This window comes from Solea solea, chromosome 4 (genome assembly GCF_958295425.1).
Source record: "Solea solea chromosome 4, fSolSol10.1, whole genome shotgun sequence".
Classification (NCBI taxonomy): domain Eukaryota; kingdom Metazoa; phylum Chordata; class Actinopteri; order Pleuronectiformes; family Soleidae; genus Solea; species Solea solea.
In genome coordinates this window covers 57,129-78,957 of record NC_081137.1, presented here as the reverse complement: position 1 = coordinate 78,957, position 21,829 = coordinate 57,129, and the positions used below count along the sequence as shown (strand labels likewise).

At 41.0% G+C, this 21,829-nt stretch overlaps 1 protein-coding gene across 2 annotated transcripts; it reads left to right on the top strand.

The window, feature by feature from the left end:
• Positions 1 to 449: 449 nt before the first annotated feature.
• On the top strand, positions 450 to 21,077 carry grk6 (G protein-coupled receptor kinase 6). Of its 2 annotated transcripts, XM_058628337.1 has the most exons (16): positions 450 to 906; positions 7,633 to 7,728; positions 9,210 to 9,322; positions 9,746 to 9,823; positions 10,194 to 10,294; positions 10,886 to 10,978; positions 16,023 to 16,086; positions 16,527 to 16,667; positions 16,797 to 16,987; positions 17,066 to 17,103; positions 17,405 to 17,494; positions 17,584 to 17,792; positions 18,318 to 18,455; positions 20,170 to 20,307; positions 20,380 to 20,514; positions 20,928 to 21,077. In XM_058628337.1, exons 1-16 carry the CDS (start codon positions 855 to 857, stop codon positions 20,976 to 20,978), a joined length of 1,728 nt encoding a protein of 575 aa, XP_058484320.1. In that variant the 5' UTR covers positions 450 to 854; the 3' UTR covers positions 20,979 to 21,077. The 2 variants fall into 2 exon arrangements, with proteins under 2 accessions (XP_058484320.1, XP_058484321.1); XM_058628338.1 differs by lacking the exons at positions 450 to 906; positions 7,633 to 7,728; positions 9,210 to 9,322; positions 16,023 to 16,086 and having other exon boundaries at positions 9,790 to 9,823.
• The last annotated feature ends 752 nt before the right edge of the window (positions 21,078 to 21,829 follow it).

The following is a 21,829-nucleotide window of genomic DNA, read 5'->3' as shown; positions in this document are numbered from 1 at the left end:
AGTCTGTGGACATTAATATGCAACATTTTTAGTGCGCATGAGAGTTGGATATGGTGATGGTTTGGGGAAGGAAGCCGTCTCTTGTAGCGCCTGCCTGAGGGCAACAGTTCAAAGAGGTGGTGGGTGGGGTGGGCTCTGTCCTTCAGGGAGTGGAGGGGGCAGCCCACAGTCCGCTCCGCCTCAGTGAGTGAGAGAACCACACCGAGCTGCAATATGTTCATACGCTCTCGATGGGAGCGGGAGAAGAGGTATGACAAAAAGTCTAAAAGATATGACAGAGTGAGAGGTCTGTCTAAAAAAGATATGACAGAGAGAGGTCTGTCTGAAAAAGATATGACAGAGTGAGAGGTCTGTCTGTAAATATGAGGCAGAGTGAGAGGTCTGTCTAAAAAAGGTATGACAGAGTGAGAGGTCTGTCTAAAAAAGATATGACAGAGTGAGGAGTCTGTCTGAAAGATATGACAGAGTGAGAGGTCCGTCTAAAAAAGATATGACAGAGTGAGAGGTATGACAGAGTGAGGAGTCTGTCTGAAAGATATGACAGAGTGAGAGGTCCGTCTAAAAAAGATATGACAGAGTGAGAGGTATGACAGAGTGAGGAGTCTGTCTGAAAGATATGACAGAGTGAGAGGTCCGTCTAAAAAAGATATGACAGAGTGAGAGGTATGACAGAGTGAGGAGTCTGTCTGAAAGATATGACAGAGTGAGAGGTCACCGGACAGCAACATACACAGCTCAGACGAGGGAGTTGGATTTGTGCTCCTCTGCTCGGCGGCGAGAGGAAAAGCTGAGATTGAAGCCGCCGCGGGGAACCAGGAGCTCGGGCTGCTGCTGCTGCTGCTGCCGCCGCTGCAATGGAGCTGGAGAACATCGTGGCCAACACGGTGCTGCTAAAGGCGCGGGAAGGTAAGGATGGAGCCGGCAGGGTGAAGGCTCCTCTAACCCCGGCAGCAGGGAGGGACGCGCCTGATGTGACCCGCCTGTGCACTTCCTCTTGGCCGCGGATCACATGTGTTGATGCTGCGCTTCTTTACGAACTAAACATCACTTTAAACGCTTGTGTCAGCTGACGAACAACATTTACAACTTTTACTTGTGTGGTTCTTTCCGGAGTTCACGCTCATGAAATGAACGCGTGAAAGACTTTTGAAGTGATCATGATATTTGGCTGTAAAACTTCTGGAGGAAGTCAGAGGCGATGCACATCTAACAGGTTCAATATTGACTGTTTCCTGGTGTAAGCCGAATCAACGAGCGGCTCTGGAAGGTTCTACATGTTCACCGGTGTGTGAGTGTCGCTTTGTACTGAAGCGACACTCGCAAGAAACATGTCAAATGAACACGTTTGTCAACGGGGTTCGGTTTGGCAGAGAGCGCGAGTCCGGAAGCTGCTGTTGCAGCATCGTCCTGTCGTTTCTTTGCGAAACAGGATGTTGAGGCAGAAGCAGCTGTGTGTGTGTGTGTGTGTGTGTGTGTGTGTGTGTGTGTGTGTGCGTGTGCGTGCGTGCGCGTGTGCGTGCGTGCGCGTGTGCGTGCGTCTCTCACCTGAAGTGACTCTAAACACACACACACACACACACAGATTGTACATTATGAAGATGAGGCGAATCTTAATCAACATCATAAATCATAATCTGTAGAGATGATGATGATGATGATGATGATGAAGATGAGTCCTGACAAGTCTGGATGTCAGAGGGCAAGCGTTGACCTCTGACCTCTGAGGTTTGAGTGACAGCAGGAAAATCAAAAACAGATGATTTCACGATATTTTTTTTATAAAAACATAAAAAGAAGTTTGTTTGATAAAGTTTATGAATCACTGATCACTCTGTTGTCAGTAAATAATCCACAGCATGTCTCTGCAGCGTTGTTATGGCAACCAGTGATGTCATCACTTTGAAACTGTCGTCGATGAGGAAACTTTTTTCCGTTCAATTTCTAAACTTCAAACGAGTTTTTTGACGTTGATGAAACAGTGACTGTGAGCGCCCCCTGCTGCTGAGAACAGCAGTCACTCCGTCACATGATCACGTCTTTATCTGTGTCACATGATCACGTCTTTATCTGTGTCACATGATCACGTCTTTATCTGTGTCACATGATCACGTCTTTATGCCACTGTTAAACTGAAGTTTGTAAAGCACACACACACACACACACTGCTGCTTCCATCACTAAATTCTAATGTCTTATTTTACTGAATTCGGCTTTTGAAGGTGACATAGACCGGAAGCTCCAATTAACGCTGCGTTTGTGTGTGTATCTGCGTCATGACCTCGTTTATGAAACCCTAAAGTTTCAGAACAACACTTCAGCCACTGCTGAGAAAATAGTGTTGTATTGTTTTCCTGGGCTCTGCGAAGCGGATCGGCACTTCCTTAATTTGATGTCGTCATCAGAAATCCTCACCACTCCTCTCACCACCGTAGCGCCTCCCGGTGCGGGCACTAGTCTGGGCACATCCGGTTGCGTACATTCAACCGCAGAAGAAGAAGAACTACTCTGGTTGTAGCTGCTGAGATGCAGAGCATCCACCGTGCCAGAGGGGGAGCTGTGTATCTGAGAGCTGGCCTAACTATTACGTCACTTCCAGGAACCTGGCCAATCACAGGACAGTGGGAAAGCTCTCGTTGACTGGCCAATCACAACACAGTCCATATTCTGGGGGTGTGGTTTTGGTCTGAAACAGCGCGGCTGACGAGAGCGTCAGTGAGGAGATATTTTGATCGGCTCGTTTGCAGCGATTAGGAGGTTTTTAACCATGAAAACAAGTTAATATATATGTAAGTAGACCTCCATAACTAACATATATGTGACCATGAAAACAAGTTAATATATGTAAGTAGACCTCCATAACTAACATATATGTGACCATGAAAACAAGTTAATATATGTAAGTAGACCTCCATAACTAACATATATGTGACCATGAAAACAAGTTAATATATATGTAAGTAGACCTCCATAACTAACATATATGTGACCGTGAAAACAAGTTAATATATGTAAGTAGACCTCCATAACTAACATATATATGTGACCATGAAAACAAGTTAATATATGTAAGTAGACCTCCATAACTAACATATATGTGACCATGAAAACAAGTTAATATATGTAAGTAGACCTCCATAACTAACATATATGTGACCATGAAGACAAGTTAATATATGTAAGTAGACCTCCATAACTAACATATATGTGACCATGAAAACAAGTTAATATATGTAAGTAGACCTCCATAACTAACATATATGTGACCATGAAAACAAGTTAATATATATGTAAGTAGACCTCCATAACTAACATATATGTGACCATGAAAACAAGTTAATATGTGTAAGTAGACCTCCATAACTAACATATATGTGACTGTGAAAACAAGTTAATATATGTAAGTAGACCTCCATAACTAACATATATGTGTGACCATGAAAACAAGTTAATATATGTAAGTAGACCTCCATAACTAACATATATGTGACCATGAAAACAAGTTAATATATGTAAGTAGATCTCCATAACTAACATATATGTGACCATGAAAACAAGTTAATATATGTAAGTAGACCTCCATAACTAACATATATGTGACCATGAAAACAAGTTAATATATATGTAAGTAGACCTCCATAACTAACATATATGTGACCATGAAAACAAGTTAATATGTGTAAGTAGACCTCCATAACTAACATATATGTGACTGTGAAAACAAGTTAATATATGTAAGTAGACCTCCATAACTAACATATATGTGACCATGAAAACAAGTTAATATATGTAAGTAGACCTCCATAACTAACATATATGTGACCATGAAAACAAGTTAATATATGTAAGTAGATCTCCATAACTAACATATATGTGACCATGAAAACAAGTTAATATATGTAAGTAGACCTCCATAACTAACATATATGTGACCATGAAAACAAGTTAATATATGTAAGTAGACCTCCATAACTAACATATATATGTGACCATGAAAACAAGTTAATATATGTAAGTAGACCTCCATAACTAACATATATGTGACCATGAAAACAAGTTAATATATGTAAGTAGACCTCCATAACTAACATATATGTGACCATGAAGACAAGTTAATATATGTAAGTAGACCTCCATAACTAACATATATGTGACCATGAAAACAAGTTAATATATGTAAGTAGACCTCCATAACTAACATATATGTGACCATGAAAACAAGTTAATATATGTAAGTAGACCTCCATAACTAACATATATGTGACCGTGAAAACAAGTTAATATGTGTAAGTAGACCTCCATAACTAACATATATGTGACTGTGAAAACAAGTTAATATATGTAAGTAGACCTCCATAACTAACATATATGTGACCATGAAAACAAGTTAATATATGTAAGTAGACCTCCATAACTAACATATATGTGACCATGAAAACAAGTTAATATATGTAAGTAGATCTCCATAACTAACATATATGTGACCATGAAAACAAGTTAATATATGTAAGTAGACCTCCATAACTAACATATACGTGACCATGAAAACAAGTTAATATATGTAAATAGACCTCCATAACTAACATATATACGTGACCATGAAAACAAGTTAATATATGTAAGTAGACCTCCATAACTAACATATACGTGACCATGAAAACAAGTTAATATATGTAAATAGACCTCCATAACTAACATATATACGTGACCATGAAAACAAGTTAATATATGTAAGTAGACCTCCATAACTAACATATATACGTGACCATGAAAACAAGTTAATATATGTAAGTAGACCTCCATAACTAACATATATACGTGACCATGAAAAAAAGTTAATATATGTAAGTAGATCTCCATAACTAACATATATGTGACCATGAAAACAAGTTAATATATGTAAGTAGACCTCCATAACTAACATATACGTGACCATGAAAACAAGTTAATATATGTAAATAGACCTCCATAACTAACATATATACGTGACCATGAAAACAAGTTAATATATGTAAGTAGACCTCCATAACTAACATATATACGTGACCATGAAAACAAGTTAATATATGTAAGTAGACCTCCATAACTAACATATATACGTGACCGTGAAAACAAGTTAATATATGTAAGTAGACCTCCATAACTAACATATATGTGACCGTGAAAACAAGTTAATATATGTAAGTAGACCTCCATAACTAACATATATGTGTGACCATGAAAACAAGTTAATATATGTAAGTAGACCTCCATAACTAACATATATGTGACCATGAAAACAAGTTAATATATGTAAGTAGACCTCCATAACTAACATATATGTGACCATGAAAACAAGTTAATATATGTAAGTAGATCTCCATAACTAACATATATGTGACCATGAAAACAAGTTAATATATGTAAGTAGACCTCCATAACTAACATATACGTGACCATGAAAACAAGTTAATATATGTAAGTAGACCTCCATAACTAACATATACGTGACCATGAAAACAAGTTAATATATGTAAATAGACCTCCATAACTAACATATATACGTGACCATGAAAACAAGTTAATATATGTAAGTAGACCTCCATAACTAACATATATACGTGACCATGAAAACAAGTTAATATATGTAAGTAGACCTCCATAACTAACATATACGTGACCATGAAAACAAGTTAATATATGTAAGTAGATCTCCATAACTAACATATATGTGACCATGAAAACAAGTTAATATATGTAAGTAGACCTCCATAACTAACATATATACGTGACCATGAAAACAAGTTAATATATGTAAGTAGACCTCCATAACTAACATATATACGTGACCATGAAAACAAGTTAATATATGTAAGTAGACCTCCATAACTAACATATATACGTGACCGTGAAAACAAGTTAATATATGTAAGTAGACCTCCATAACTAACATATATACGTGACCATGAAAACAAGTTAATATATGTAAGTAGACCTCCATAACTAACATATATGTGACCGTGAAAACAAGTTCATATATGTAAGTAGACCTCCATAACTAACATATACGTGACCGTGAAAACAAGTTAATATATGTAAGTAGACCTCCATAACTAACATATACGTGACCATGAAAACAAGTTAATATATGTAAGTAGATCTCCATAACTAACATATACGTGACCATGAAAACAAGTTAATATATGTAAGTAGACCTCCATAACTAACATATATGTGACCATGAAAACAAGTTAATATATGTAAGTAGACCTCCATAACTAACATATATGTGTGACTGTGAAAACAAGTTAATATATGTAAGTAGACCTCCATAACTAACATATATGTGACCATGAAAACAAGTTAATATATGTAAGTAGACCTCCATAACTAACATATATGTGACCGTGAAAACAAGTTAATATATGTAAGTAGACCTCCATAACTAACATATACGTGACCATGAAAACAAGTTAATATATGTAAGAAGACCTCCATAACTAACATATATACGTGACCATGAAAACAAGTTAATATATGTAAGTAGACCTCCATAACTAACATATACGTGACCATGAAAACAAGTTAATATATGTAAGTAGATCTCCATAACTAACATATATGTGACCATGAAAACAAGTTAATATATGTAAGTAGACCTCATAACTAACATATACGTGACCATGAAAACAAGTTAATATATGTAAGTAGACCTCCATAACTAACATATACGTGACCATGAAAACAAGTTAATATATGTAAGTAGACCTCCATAACTAACATATACGTGACCATGAAAACAAGTTAATATATGTAAGTAGATCTCCATAACTAACATATATGTGACCATGAAAACAAGTTAATATATGTAAGTAGACCTCATAACTAACATATACGTGACCATGAAAACAAGTTAATATATGTAAGTAGACCTCCATAACTAACATATACGTGACCATGAAAACAAGTTAATATATGTAAGTAGACCTCCATAACTAACATATACGTGACCATGAAAACAAGTTAATATATGTAAGTAGACCTCCATAACTAACATATACGTGACCATGAAAACAAGTTAATATATGTAAGTAGACCTCCATAACTAACATATATACGTGACCATGAAAACAAGTTAATATATGTAAGTAGACCTCCATAACTAACATATATACGTGACCATGAAAACAAGTTAATATATGTAAGTAGACCTCCATAACTAACATATATGTGACCATGAAAACAAGTTAATATATGTAAGTAGACCTCCATAACTAACATATATACGTGACCATGAAAACAAGTTAATATATGTAAGTAGACCTCCATAACTAACATATATACGTGACCATGAAAACAAGTTAATATATGTAAGTAGACCTCCATAACTAACATATATGTGTGATACAAGCATTCTATGTCGCCTTTAAAATCCTTCATTCAGATTGACTTCAGTGACACAAAGTGACCACACGAGGCAGCAGAGGAGCAGCAGCTAAAAGCACTGATTTTCTCTCTGAAGTTTGGTGTGTGTGTGTGTGTGTGGTTTACAAACTTCCATTTCTATCTTGAGTCAGTGTGTGTTTGTGAGTGTTTTTTGTTGTATTATAACCTGGATTATAATCCTCTAACCTGAATGGTGTGTGTGTTCTGCAGGAGGAGGTGGAAGCAGAAAAGGGAAAAGTAAGAAGTGGAAGCAGATGCTTCAGTTTCCTCACATCAGTGTGTGTGAAGAACTGCGACAGACCACAGGTAAGAGAGCAGAGTCTGTGGTTTCCATGGTGACATGGTGACATCTTTGTGTTAAGTTTGTACATTTAAATTGTTTGTCTCAGACCTCTGGTCCTCAGTCTCAGACCTCTGGTCCTCCTCAGTCTCAGACTTCTGGTCCTCAGTCTCAGACTTCTGGTCCTCAGTCTCAGACCTCTGGTCTTCCTCAGTCTCAGACCTCTGGTCCTCAGTCTCAGACTTCTGGTCCTCAGTCTCAGACTTCTGATCCTCAGTCTCAGACCTCTGGTCTTCCTCAGTCTCAGACTTCTGGTCCTCCTCAGTCTCAGACTTCTGGTCCTCAGTCTCAGACCTCTGGTCCTCCTCAGTCTCAGACCTCTGGTCCTCAGTCTCAGACCTCTGGTCCTCAGTCTCAGACTTCTGGTCCTCAGTCTCAGACCTCTGGTCCTCCTCAGTCTCAGACCTCTGGTCCTCAGTCTCAGACCTCTGGTCCTCCTCAGTCTCAGACTTCTGGTCCTCAGTCTCAGACTTCTGGTCCTCCTCAGTCTCAGACTTCTGATGATGATGAGGACGATGATGATGATGAGGATGATGATGATGATGTGATGATGACGACGATGATGATGATGATGATGATGTGATGATGATGATGACGATGTGATGATCATGATGATGATGATGGTGATGATGATGACGATGGTGATGATGACGACGATGATGTGATGACGATGATGACGATGACGATGATGTGATGATGATGACGATGATGATGGGGATGATGATGAGGATGATGTGATGACGATGATGACGATGATGATGACGATGTGATGATGATGATGAGGATGATGTGATGATCATGATGATGATGATGACGATGGTGATGATGACGACGATGATGTGATGACAATGATGATGATGTGATGATGGTGATGATGATGTGATGATGACGATGATGATGAGGATGTGATGATGATGATGATGATGATGTGACGATGATGATGATGTGATGATGACGATGATGATGATGAGGATGTGATGATGATGACGATGGTGATGATGATGATGATGATGATGTGACGATGATGATGATGTGATGATGACGATGATGATGATGAGGATGTGATGATGATGACGATGGTGATGATGACGACGATGATGTGATGACGATGATGATGAAGATGTGATGATGAGGATGATGTGATGATTATGATGATGACGATGATGTGACGATGATGATGATGACGATGATGATGATGACGATGTGATGATGATGACGATGTGATGATCATGATGATGATGATGACGACGATGTGATGACGATGATGATGAGGATGATGAGGATGAGGATGATGATGATGATGATGTGATGATGATGATAAGGATGATGATGACGATGATGATGATGATGAGGATGTGATGATGATGATGATGAGGATGTGATGATGATGAGGATGTGATGATGATGATGATGATGATGATGATGAGGTCCTCATGTGTCCCTGCAGACAAAGACTACAGCAGCCTGTGTGAGCGTCAGCCCATCGGACATTTACTGTTCAGACTTTTCTGTGAGACTCGACCTGAGCTACGACGCTGCGTCAACTTCCTGGATGCTGTGGTGAGTGTGTGTGAGTGTGTGTGTGTGTGTGTGTGTGTGTGCGTGTGCGTGTGCGTGTGCGTGTGCGTGTGTGTGTGTGTGTGAGAGACACACACACACACACACAGTGTCAGTGTAGAGCTACAGACAGACGTATAATCTCCATGTCACATGACCTGCTGGTGGTTAAAAGGTCAGAGGTTATTGACGTCTGTGTTTTGGGGACAAACATCAGTTGGACTGGAGACGTTCTGTTGTCTTTGAGCACACAAGCACTTCCTGTTGACGATGAAGATGAAGAGAAAGTCTCTGCTGTCTTTTCTCTTCATCGTGAACAGGAAGCACTTTGATTTTTCCACTCAGTATGATGATGTGTGATCACATGACCTGTTTATGAGGACAGACAGGCAGGCAGACAGACAGTGAAGAAGTGTGTGTCTGCAGGCGGAGTTCGAGGTGACGCCTGACGAGAAGAGGAAGGAGAGCGGTCAGGAAGTGATCGACAAATACTTCAACACAACGGTAAGACAACTGTCACACACTTTTTGTCCAGCTCGGGAACCCGCGTCCAGATATTCGACACTCGTCTGGTCACAACATGACCATACGAGGCGAAACTTTGTAACTAGATGCCGTTCTGAACCGTCCTCTGCTGCCAATGTTACTCGTAATAAACCCGACGTTTATTGCTCAGAAGCGTTTGTGCTAACCTCATACACACTTTCAGGCACCTTGTGCCGTAAAGAGCATTGCTGTGGGAAAACAACGTCCTCCTCAGTCTGTCCCTGCTGGGTCACGTCTCTCTCCTGCTGCTGCTGCTGCTCCTCCTTCTGCTCCTCCTCTTGCTCCTCCTACTCCTCCTCACCTGTGTGGTTGTGTGTTTGTGCTGCAGTCGGACAATCACGTGTCAGAGGTGGAGGACGCCATGATGGTCCAGTGCAGGGAGCGGCTGCAGCAGGACGCCTGCAAAGACCTCTTCAAGGACTGTACCAAGTAAGAGCACAGGGGGGCCCACACCAACCCTCAGTGACACAGAGTGGCCACACGAGGCAGCAGAGAGCTGCTCAGTCACTGTGACTGAGGGTACATTTCACCACACAGAGATTTAAGAGAAAACACATGACATCTCCACATCATCACTAAACACTAAATACAAGGGGGCGGGGCCACCTTCAGGTTATGAGCGGTATTACACCTTCAGACGTCCAAACTAACGAAAGGCAAAAATCTCAACACAAAAGTTGATTTGTATTCCTACAGTTTTGTACAAATATTTAGAAAAAGTTACAACAACAACAACAACAGCTCCCCCTGGTGGTTCGTGACTTATTATTCATTATTAAACATTTGAATAAATGAAGGAGAGTTACTGACTTCACAAAATGACGAAACTTTGTCACCTCAGACTTCGTACACACGTGTGCTGCAGGTCACATGACACAGGTCACATGACACAGGTCACATGACATTGAGTGAAGCCACGAGATCGTTGACCTAAACTGAGTGAGTTTTTGTAATTGCATCAGTTGACCACAGGTGGTGCCGTGTAGCCACAGTGACAGTTTTTTAATCTATTGTTTCCAGATTAATCCACGATTACCTCAGTGTGGCACCGTTCGCAGATTACCTGGACAGCATGTTCTTCAACAGGTTCTTACAGTGGAAATGGCTGGAGAGGTAACACACACACACACACACACACACACACACATTTGAAATATTGATTTATGCCCACATAAATAAAAAGTACAAGTGACACAAACACTGGCAGTGCAGTTGACATTAGCGCCTGGGCGGCTGAACACAGTTACATACATGACGACCTGCAGGTCAAATATGAGGCAGACAGAAAACATCGTCTCCTCCAATAATAGCTGATACTGAGCAGTACCTCGCTAACTGTTTAGCTCTTCTTTTAGAGAGGCCGGCCATCTGAAGGCCCCTCACAGCCAACTTGTGCACATGCCCCAGACTACCAAATATAAAGGCTGAAAGTTTACATTAGTAGCCGAGCTGAGAGATGGTCTGCTTCAGCTGCTGATATTTTAGCACTTTGGTTAGAAAGGCGTCGTCGAGGCTGTAATCAAAGGTACAGCCAGACCTCCAGAATGAGCACCTCTCTGTGCTTTTCATGAACAACAACAATAACATCATCAGGGGTGTTCGCTGTAACATTAGAGAACACTGAGCTCTACGGTAGAGTGCTTATACAGCACGATGGAAGACCTGAACACAGATGAGATATCTGCTGATATCAAATCCACAATTCTGTCATGCCTACATATGTAAACATGGCAACCATTTAGGATGTGAGACATGCTTTCACTTATTCGTTCACTACCATGGTGTATACAGTGGGGAGCATGACTGCCTGGAAGCCAGATGGAGAGGTTCAGTTTCGTTGGTAGAACCTGTAGTCTCGCTTTTAAATGTTCGATGTTGGATGTTCTCATCCAGGGCAACATTTTTGAACATAGTGTGTGAGACAGAGTGGTCAGCAGCTGGGAGACACGCAGTCTTCCCTTGAAGTCTCAGCTCAGTCCACTGTTGCCGCCGCCTTTGTTGTTGTGCTTCCAGGAGATGACCAGTAGATGTTGTGTTCCACAGACATTCACAGTTGCTTGTACAGAGATGTAAGGGTCAGATATGACCTCCTCTGAGACCTCCACGGTTGGGTAACAGGGTAACACCAGCCCAGCAGGCTCGGGCCAGCTCTCTGACATATTTATCATCATTGTTCAACTTATTTAACAGGTGGGAAAGTCTCGTTAACATTAGGAACACCCAAACCACCCTCACACTTATTATGAAATATGATGTTACGTGTTGTATGTGTATTCAGGCCGGTCCATTAGCTCACAAAATATACAGTTTTATCCGTCAATGACACACACACACACACACACACACACCATCAGAACATGACCCCACCAGTCATGTTCTCTGGGTTCTCTAGTGTCTCTGGTTCTCTGGGTTCTCTAGGTTCTCTAGAGTCTCTGGTTCTCTGGGTTCTTCAGGTTCTCTAGAGTCTCTGGTTCTCTGGGTTCTCTAGAGTCTCTATTTTCTCTGGGTTCTCTAGTGTCTCTGGTTCTCTGGGTTCTCAAGAGTCTCTATTTTCTCTGGGTTCTCTAGGGTCTCTGGTTCTGTGGGTTCTCTAGAGTCTCTATTTTCTCTGGGTTCTCTAGGGTCTCTGATTTTCTTGGTTCTGTGGTTCTGGAACAACACAAAGAAACAAAGAAAGGCTCATTCATGGACTGCTAAATAGGTAAAGCCGTGTGCTTAGTTTGTGGAAACCAAGTCGCTGAGTTTAAGGATTATAATCTGAAACGCTACAAGAAGTGATCTGATAAAGAGTCGGAGGCGGTCCATAAATATGTATATGTGTGTGTGTAAGTGTGCAGGTGCACTCTGTGCGGGGGGGGTGGTCCCTGCCTGGTACACTGCCTGGCCAAAAATAAAGTCGCCACCTAAAACAAAGGGTCACATGGTCGGAGCGCCTTTAGCTTTGATTACTCACTCATTCACTGTGGCATTGTTTCCATAAGCTACTGCAATGTCACAAGATTTATTTCTGTCCAGTGTTGCACTGATTCTTCACCAAGATCTTGTATTGATGATGGGAGAGTCGGGCCACTGAGCAAAGCCTTCTCCAGCACATCCCAAAGATTCTCAATGGGGTTCAGGTCTGGACTCTGTGGTGAAAATGATGTCTCATGCTCCCTGAACCACTCTTTCACAACTTTGAGCCTGATGAATCCTGGCATTGTCATCTTGGAATATGCCCATGTCATCAGGGAAGAAACAAATGCATTGATGGAATAATGTGGTCATTCATTATATTCAGGTAGTCAGCTGACCTCATTCTTTGGTCACATGATGTTGCTGAACCGAGACTTGACCAACTGCAGCAACCCCTTACCTATTTGCTTAGTTAAATCCAGGTGGCCACTTTTTTTCTGGCCAGGCAGTGTAGTATTCATTATATAGAATAGTAATATTTAGATATTTTTAATAGAGTTGGTTAGTAATTGTGTTTATTGTGTTTCTGTGTGCTGCCAAATTTACACCAAAACAATACAATTTACTGCTTAGATAAAAGAGATCAAATGAAATTCAAATTCATTCAAATTTGGCCCTCCACAATATTTTTTGTTTCTCATGTTGTGTCTCATGTTGTTTCTCATGTTTGTTTCTCATTATGTCGTGTTGTGTCTCATGTTGTTTCTCATGTTTGTTTCTCATGTTGTGTCGCATGTTGTTTCTCATGTTTGTTTATCATGTTTGTTTCTCATGTTGTGTCTCATGTTGTTTCTCATGTTGTTTCTCATGTTTGTTTCTCATGTTTGTCGTGTTGTGTCTCATGTTGTTTCTCATGTTTGTGTCTCATGTTTGTTTCTCATGTTGTCTCATGTTGTTTCTCATGTATGCTTCTCATTTTGTTTCTCATGTTTGTCGTGTTGTCTCATGTTTGTTTCTCATGTTTGTTTCTCATGTTAGTTTCTCATGTTGTGTCTCATATTGTTTCTCATGTTTGTTTCTCATGTTTGTTTCTCATTTTGTTTCTCATGTTTGTTTCTCATGTTGTTTCTTATGTTTTTTTCTCATGTTGTTTCTCATGTTGTTTCTCATGTTTGTTTCTCATGTTGTGTCTCATGTTGTTTCTCATGTTTGTTTCTCATTTTGTTTCTCATGTTTGTTTCTCATGTTGTTTCTCATGTTGTTTCTCATGTTGTTTCTCATGTTGTGTCTCATGTTGTTTCTCATGTTTGTTTCTCATTTTGTTTCTCATGTTGTTTCTCATGTATGTTTCTCATGTTGTTTCTCGTGTTGTTTTTCATGTTTCTCATGTTGTGTCTCATGTTGTTTCTCATGTTTGTTTCTCATGTTGTGTCTCATGTTGTTTCTCATTTTGTTTCTCATGTTTGTTTGTCGTGTTGTGTCTCATGTTGTTTCTCATGTTTGTTTCTCATGTTGTTTCTCATTTTGTTTCTCATGTTGTGTCTCATGTTGTGTCTCATGTTGTTTCTCATGTTGTGTCTCATGTTGTGTCTCATGTTGTTTCTCATGTTTGTTTCTCATGTTGTTTCTCATGTTTGTTTCTCATTTTGTTTCTCATGTTTGTTTCTCATGTTGTTTCTCATGTATGTTTCTCATGTTGTTTCTCGTGTTGTTTTTCATGTTTCTCATGTTGTTTCTCATTTTGTTTCTCATGTTTGTTTGTCATGTTTGTCGTGTTGTGTCTCATGTTGTTTCTCATGTTTGTTTCTCATGTTGTTTCTCATTTTGTTTCTCATGTTGTGTCTCATGTTGTTTCTCATGTTTGTTTCTCATGTTTGTTTCTCATGTTGGGTCTCATGTTTGTTTCTCATGTTTGTTTCTCATGTTGTTTCTCATGTTTGTTTCTCATGTTTGTTTCTTATGTTGTGTCTCATGTTGTTTCTCATTTTGTTTCTCATGTTGTTTCTCGTGTTGTTTTTCATGTTGTTTCTCATGTTGTGTCTCATGTTGTTTCTCATGTTTGTTTCTCATGTTTGTCGTGTTGTGTTTTAGTTTCTCATGTTGTGTCTCATGTTGTTTCTCATGTTGTGTCTCATGTTGTTTCTCATGTTGTTTCTCATGTTTGTCGAGGTTGTTTCTCATGTTTGTTGTGTTGTGTCTCATGTTGTTTCTCGTGTTGTTTTTCATGTTGTTTCTCATGTTTGTTTCTCATGTTTCTCATGTTGTTTCTCATGTTTCTCATGTTTGTTTCTCATGTTGTTTCTCGTGTTGTTTTTCATGTTGTCTCTCATGTTGTTTGTCATGTTTCTCATGTTGTTTCTCATGGTTGTTCTCGTGTTGTTTTTCATGTTGTTTCTCATTTTGTTTCTCATGTTTTTCATGTTGTTTGTCATGTTGTTTCTCGTGTTGTTTCTCATGTTGTTTCTCGTGTTGTTTTTCATGTTGTTTCTCATGTTTGTCATGTTGTTTCTCATGTTTGTCATGTTGTTTCTCATGTTGTTTGTTGTGTTGCACACACTCTAAATGAGAGGTTTAAAATTCGTGGCGAGTGGCCTCGTCTGAACGATTGGTGTTGTTGAAAACTGATACATGTTAACCACATGTCATCATGGGTTAGGGTTCACCCTAACCTCGCCCCCAACTGAAACATCCTATTCAGTAGACCCACCTCCGACTGAAGCATCTTATTCTGTCGACCCGACCCCTTTTAACCAAACTAGATGCTCATTGGCCCATGGGTCACCTGAGTTTAACTAACCACAGGTGTGAATGTGTGTGTGTTTGACCTGTGATGGACTGGTGACCTGTCCAGGCTGTGACTCCGCCCCTAGTCTCATGTGAGCAGGATCTGACTCCACCTCCCTGTGACTCGTGTGGAGGATAAAGTCAACTGCAGTTGTGACGCAGCACAGTGTGGACGTCCACTTTGATTTAAACAAAGATGCATTAGTATAACTAGTATCATTAGTATAACTAGTATCATTAGAAGAACTAATATAACTAGTATCATTAGAAGAACTAGTATAACTAGTATCATTAGTAGAACTAGTATCATTAGAAGAACTAGTATCATTAGAAAAACTAGTATACTACTATCATTAGTATCATTAGTAGAACTAGTATCATTCGAAGAACTAGTATCATTAGAAGAACTAGTATAAATAGTATCATTAGTAGAACTAGTATCATTGAGTGTTTCCTTGTGTTTGTGTCTCTTCCACAGACGTCCAGTGACTAAAAACACGTTCAGACAGTACAGAGTTTTAGGAAAAGGAGGATTTGGAGAAGTGAGTGCACTTCATTAATATTTCCTGTGTTTACTTTATTCACATATATATATATATATATATACAGGAAATAAGTATTTGATCCCCTATATATGTGTATATACATATATATATATATACATACATATATGTATATATATACATACATATATGTGTGTGTATATATATATATATATATATATATATATATACATATATGTATATATACATATATAAAACTGTGTGTAACCTGTGCTGCGCCCCCTGCAGGTGTGTGTGTGTAACCTGTGCTGCGCCCCCTGCAGGTGTGTGTGTGTGTTTGTGTGTGTGTAACCTGTGCTGCGCCCCCTGCAGGTGTGTGTGTGTGTAACCTGTGCTGCGCCCCCTGCAGGTGTGTGTGTGTAACCTGTGCTGCGCCCCCTGCAGGTGTGTGTGTGTAACCTGTGCTGCGCCCCCTGCAGGTGTGTGCGTGTCAGGTTCGAGCCACGGGGAAAATGTACGCGTGTAAGAAGTTGGAGAAGAAAAGAATAAAGAAGAGAAAAGGAGAATCGATGGCTCTGAACGAGAAAGTGATTCTGGAGAAAGTCAACAGCAGATTTGTCGTAAGAATCAAGTCTTCATTCAGGACTCGTCTGACACAGTCCAGGTCCACTTAAGACCATGTTAGGACCATGTTATGAAGACATTAGGACCAAGTTAGGACAAAGTTATGAAGACGTGTCTGTCTCCAGGTGAGTTTAGCGTACGCCTATGAGACAAAGGACGCGCTCTGTCTGGTTCTGACCCTGATGAACGGAGGAGACCTGAAGTTCCACATCTACCACATGGGCGAGTCGGGTTTTGACGAGACCAGAGCCGTCTTCTACTCTGCAGAGATCTGCTGCGGGTTAGAGGACCTGCACCGAGAGAGGATCATCTACAGGTCAGAGGTCACGCCTACACGCTGTCCCTGCCGATCATTGGCTCGTCTCTTCATGCTGTCCCTCCCTCTCTCACACAGAGACCTGAAACCAGAGAACATCCTGCTGGACGACCTTGGTGAGTCAACCGTTCACTTTTCATTCACTCACAGTTTTAAATGTAGAGTTTTGTAAAAGCTTTAATAAAAAGGTCAGAGTCTGATTTCTGTCACCAGCAGAGGGCAGTATGTTCAACTCACAAAACTATAAAACTTTCAATTCTTCTTCATTTCATTATATTGACTAAATTATTGAAATATATAATAATATGTAAAATAAAAGACATTTTCTCTTTAAAGATAATGAACAGGTTTATTTTATTTAAACCAACGAAGATTTTACAGTTTAATCACTGATCAAATTATTGTTTGTGTGTTTAGGCCACATCAGAATATCAGATCTTGGTCTGGCCGTTCATGTCCCAGAGGGACAAACCATTAAAGGACGAGTGGGGACAGTGGGATACATGGGTAGGAGCGAACTTTGACCTTCACCGACGACCGCTCGGAGCTGATTTACTGTAACCACGAGTTTGTCCGTCCTGGTCTCTGTCTCTCAGCTCCAGAGGTGGTGATGAACCAGCGTTACAGCCTCAGTCCAGACTGGTGGGGACTGGGATGTCTTCTGTACGAGATGATCGAGGGACAGTCTCCGTTTCAGCAGAGGAAGAAGAAGATTAAGAGGGAGGAAGTGGAGCGGCTGGTGACCGAGGTGGACGAGGAGTATTCATGCAAGTTCTCCGAGGACGCCAAGTCCCTCTGCAAGATGGTGGGTGGACATTTGACTTTGTCCCAAACGTCTCCCTCTGGTCATTCCTCATGTTCCTGAGCCACAGTGTCCTCTAATTATAATATCCTCCTCCTGTCCTAGTGTCCTCTGATTATCCTGTCCTTGTGTCCTCTAAGTATCATGTCCTCCTCCTGTCCTTGTGTCCTCTAAGTATCATGAAATCATCACCTCAATTATTTTGGTCTAAAACATCTTGGCTGACGAGAGCGTCAGTGATGAGAAATTTACATCGACTCGTTTGTAGCGACTAGGACGTTTTTGACTTGGTGTTTGTAAGTACACCTTCATATCTCACATAGAAGTGAGATAGGACCATGCTATGGCCACTTTAAATAAATTAAATTCTTCTTCAGAGTAGAAACTTCCATTATCCTCAGATTTTCTCCTTAATTTAACGTTACTTTATGTTGATTTAAAATTGATTTACATTGATTTAAAATTGATTTACATTGATTTAAAATTGATTAACGTTGATTTAAAATTCATTTAACGTTGATTTTCCAGCTGCTCGCCAAAGACCCCACAGAGAGGCTGGGCTGCCAGGGGGGCGGAGCCTCAGAGGTCAAAGCCCATCCCATCTTTAGGTCCATTAACTTCAAACGTCTGGAGGCAGGAATGTTGCAGGTTCCCTTCATCCCTGACGTAAGTTTGACCATCTGAGTGTGAAACTTTGTGTTCTTACAAGTGCACTGATGTGTTGTCGTGGTTGTGGTTGTGGTTTTCGTTGTGGTTGCCGGTGTGGTTGTGGTTGTGGTTGCCATTGTGGTTGTGGTTGTCATTGCCGTTGCCGTTGCCGCTGTGGTTGTGGTTGCAGTTGTCATTGTGGTTGTCGTTATGGTTGCGGTTGTGGTTGTGGTTGCCGCTGTGGTTGTCGTTGTGTTTGCCGTTGTGGTTGTCATTGTGGCTGTGGTTGCAGCTGTGGTTGTGGTTGCCGTTGTGGTTGTGGTTGCCGATGTCCTTGTGGTTGTCGTTGTGGTTTCTGTTACTGCTGTGGTTGTCGTTGTCATTGTGGTTGCGGTTGCCGTTGTGGTTGTGGTTGCCGCTGTGGTTGTTGTTGTGTTTGCCGTTTTGGTTGTGGTTGCCATTGTGGTTGTGGTTGTCATTTTGGTTGCCGTTGTGGTTACCGTTGTCATTGTGGTTGCCGTTGTAGTTGTGGTCGCCGTTGTCCTTGTGGTTGTCGTTGTCCTTGTGGTTGTTTCTGTTGCCGCTGTGGTTGTGGTCGCCGTTGTCATTGTGGTTGTGTTTGTCGTTTTGGTTGTGGTTGCCATTGTGGCTGTGGTTGCCGCTGTGGTTACTGTTGTGGTTGTGGTTGCCGTTGTCCTTGTGGTTGTCGTTGTGGTTTCTGTTGCCACTGTGGTTGTGGTTGCTGTTGCCATTGCCGTTGTTGTTGCGGTTGCTGCTGTCGTTGTGGTTGCTGTTGCCGCTGTGGTTGTGGTTGCCATTGTGGTTATGGTTGTGGTTGCCATTGTGGTTGCCGTTGTGGTTGCCCGTGTGGTTGCCATTGTGGTTGCTGTTGTGGTTGTGGTTGTCATTGCCGTTGCCCTTGTGGTTGCTGTTGCCGCTGCGGTTGTGGTTGTCGTTGCGGTTGTGGTTGCCGCTGTCATTGCGGTTGTGGTTGACGCTGTGGTTGTCGTTGCCGTTGTCATTGTGGTTGCTGTTGTCATTGCAGTTGCCGTTGTCATTGCGGTTGTGGTGGTGGTTGCCGTTTTGGTTGTGGTTGCCTTTGTGGTTGTGGTTGCTGTTGTCCTTGTGGTTGTCATTTTGGTTGCTGTTGCCACTGTGGTTGTGGTTGCTGTTGCTGTTGTGGTTGTGGTTGCCGATGTCGTTGTGGTTGTGGTTGCCGTTGTTGCTGTGGTTGTCACTGTGGTTGCGGTTGTCGTTGTGGTTGCCTTTGAGGTTGTCGTTGTGGTTGCGGTTTCCGATTTGGTTGCCGTTGTGGTTGTCACTGTGGTTGCGGTTGTCGTTGTGGTTGCCTTTGAGGTTGTGGTTGCCGTTGTCATTGTGGGTGCGGTTTCCGATTTGGTTGCCGTTGTGGTTTTGGTTGCCGTTGTTGTTGTGGTTGTGGTTGCTGTTGTCGTTTTGGTTGCCGTTGTTGCTGTGGTTGTGGTTGCCGTTGTCATTGTGGTTGTGGTTGCCGTTGTCGTTGTGGTTGCTGTTGTTGTTGTGGTTGCCGTTGTCATTGTTGTGGTTGCTGTTGTCATTGTTGTGGTTGCCGTTGTCGTTGTTTTCGCTGTTGTCGTTGTGGTTGCGGTTGTCGTTGTGGTTGCGGTTGTCGTTGTGGTTGCCGTTGTTGTTGTGGTTGCCGTTGTCATTGTTGTCGTTGTCATTGTTGTCGTTGTGGTTGTGTTTCTTTCAGCCTCAGGCCATCTACTGTAAAGATGTGCTGGACATCGAGCAGTTCTCGTCAGTCAAAGGAGTGGAGTTGGAGCCTAAAGACGAGTCTTTCTACAGTAAAGTGTCCACAGGCAGCGTCTCCATTCCCTGGCAGAATGAGGTCAGAAACACAAACATGATCATTACATGAACACATTTTTACTGTTTGTGAAAATAACAAATGTTTGTGTAGATGATCGAGACCGAGTGTTTTACTGAACTCAACGTTTTCTCCCTGGACGGGACACTTCCTGTGGACCTGGACTGGAGAGGACAACCGTCTCCTCTTCCCAAACAGGGACTCCTGCAGCGGCTGTTTGGAAGACAGGTCTCATTATAATCATTAGAATTAATCATATCATGTATCATAATATAATATTATATTATATTATAATATAATGTAATTAGTGCTGTCAGTTATTAACAGCGTTAACACAAACCCATTTTAACGGCTTGATTACCGTTCTTTTTGGTCCAGCAAACTTTGTAGTTTTTTTCACATGCTGTTGCAACAGCTAGTAGCGTTAGAAAAACTACAACCAGACCAGATCTAGCTCGACCGGAAACAATTAAATGTTTTAATCGTTTGACGGCACTAAATATAATGTAATGTATTATTATGTAATGTGCTATACACACACACACACACACACACATAAAATATCGGGTTATTTAAAGATTTTCATAAACTTTGTATGAAACAGAATCAAACTGACACTCTGCTCTTTACACCCCCTGCAGGACTGTTGTGGTAACTGCAGTGACAGTGACGAGGAGCCTACCAGGCTGTGACACACACACACACACACACACACACACACACACACACCTGTTTACGACTTTTGCACATTTGTTTTTTAAAGATTCTTCCTATAAAATCGTCAGAATTTATATTTTCATGTTTGATGTTATTTTAAAGAAAAAGAAAGCAGACTTCTTTCTTCCTGCTCAGGAGACTTTTTTTTGTCGTCACCTTTGACTTGGGATCATTTACTGTAGACCATTGTTAGCTTACATGCTAATCAATGTTTAACATAAACATGTTTTATATCCAACTGTTTTTTAATCAGTGATTTATTTATCATTATTATGTCACGTGACTTTAAACCTGACATTTAATCAGATTAAATTTAGAAGAAATTTTAATAAAAGAAAACGTTTCTCTCCATCGTCATCTTTTTTATCTCAGGGTTTGTTTTTATTATCAGTGTCACTGTGACCATGACGATGAGTGTCACAGGTCACAGGTCACAGGTCACTTAGCTGGTACTGTCCACGACTTCATCCAAACAAATGTGTGGCCTCTGATTTGAAGCTATTAAAATGAAATACCTCTGAATGCAAAAATGTGTCCTGTTGTTTTTCAAACTGAGAGAAGTGATACTTGACCAGAGACACAAGGACCATCCTGGACCAGAGACACACGGACCATTCTGGACCAGAGACACACGGACCATTCTGGACCAGAGACACACGGACCATTCTGGACCAGAGACACAAGGACCATCCTGGACCAGAGACACAAGGACCATCCTGGACCAGAGACACAAGGACCATCCTGGACCAGAGACACAAGGACCATCCTGGACCAGAGACACAGGGACCATCCTGGACCAGAGACACAAGGACCATCCTGGACCAGA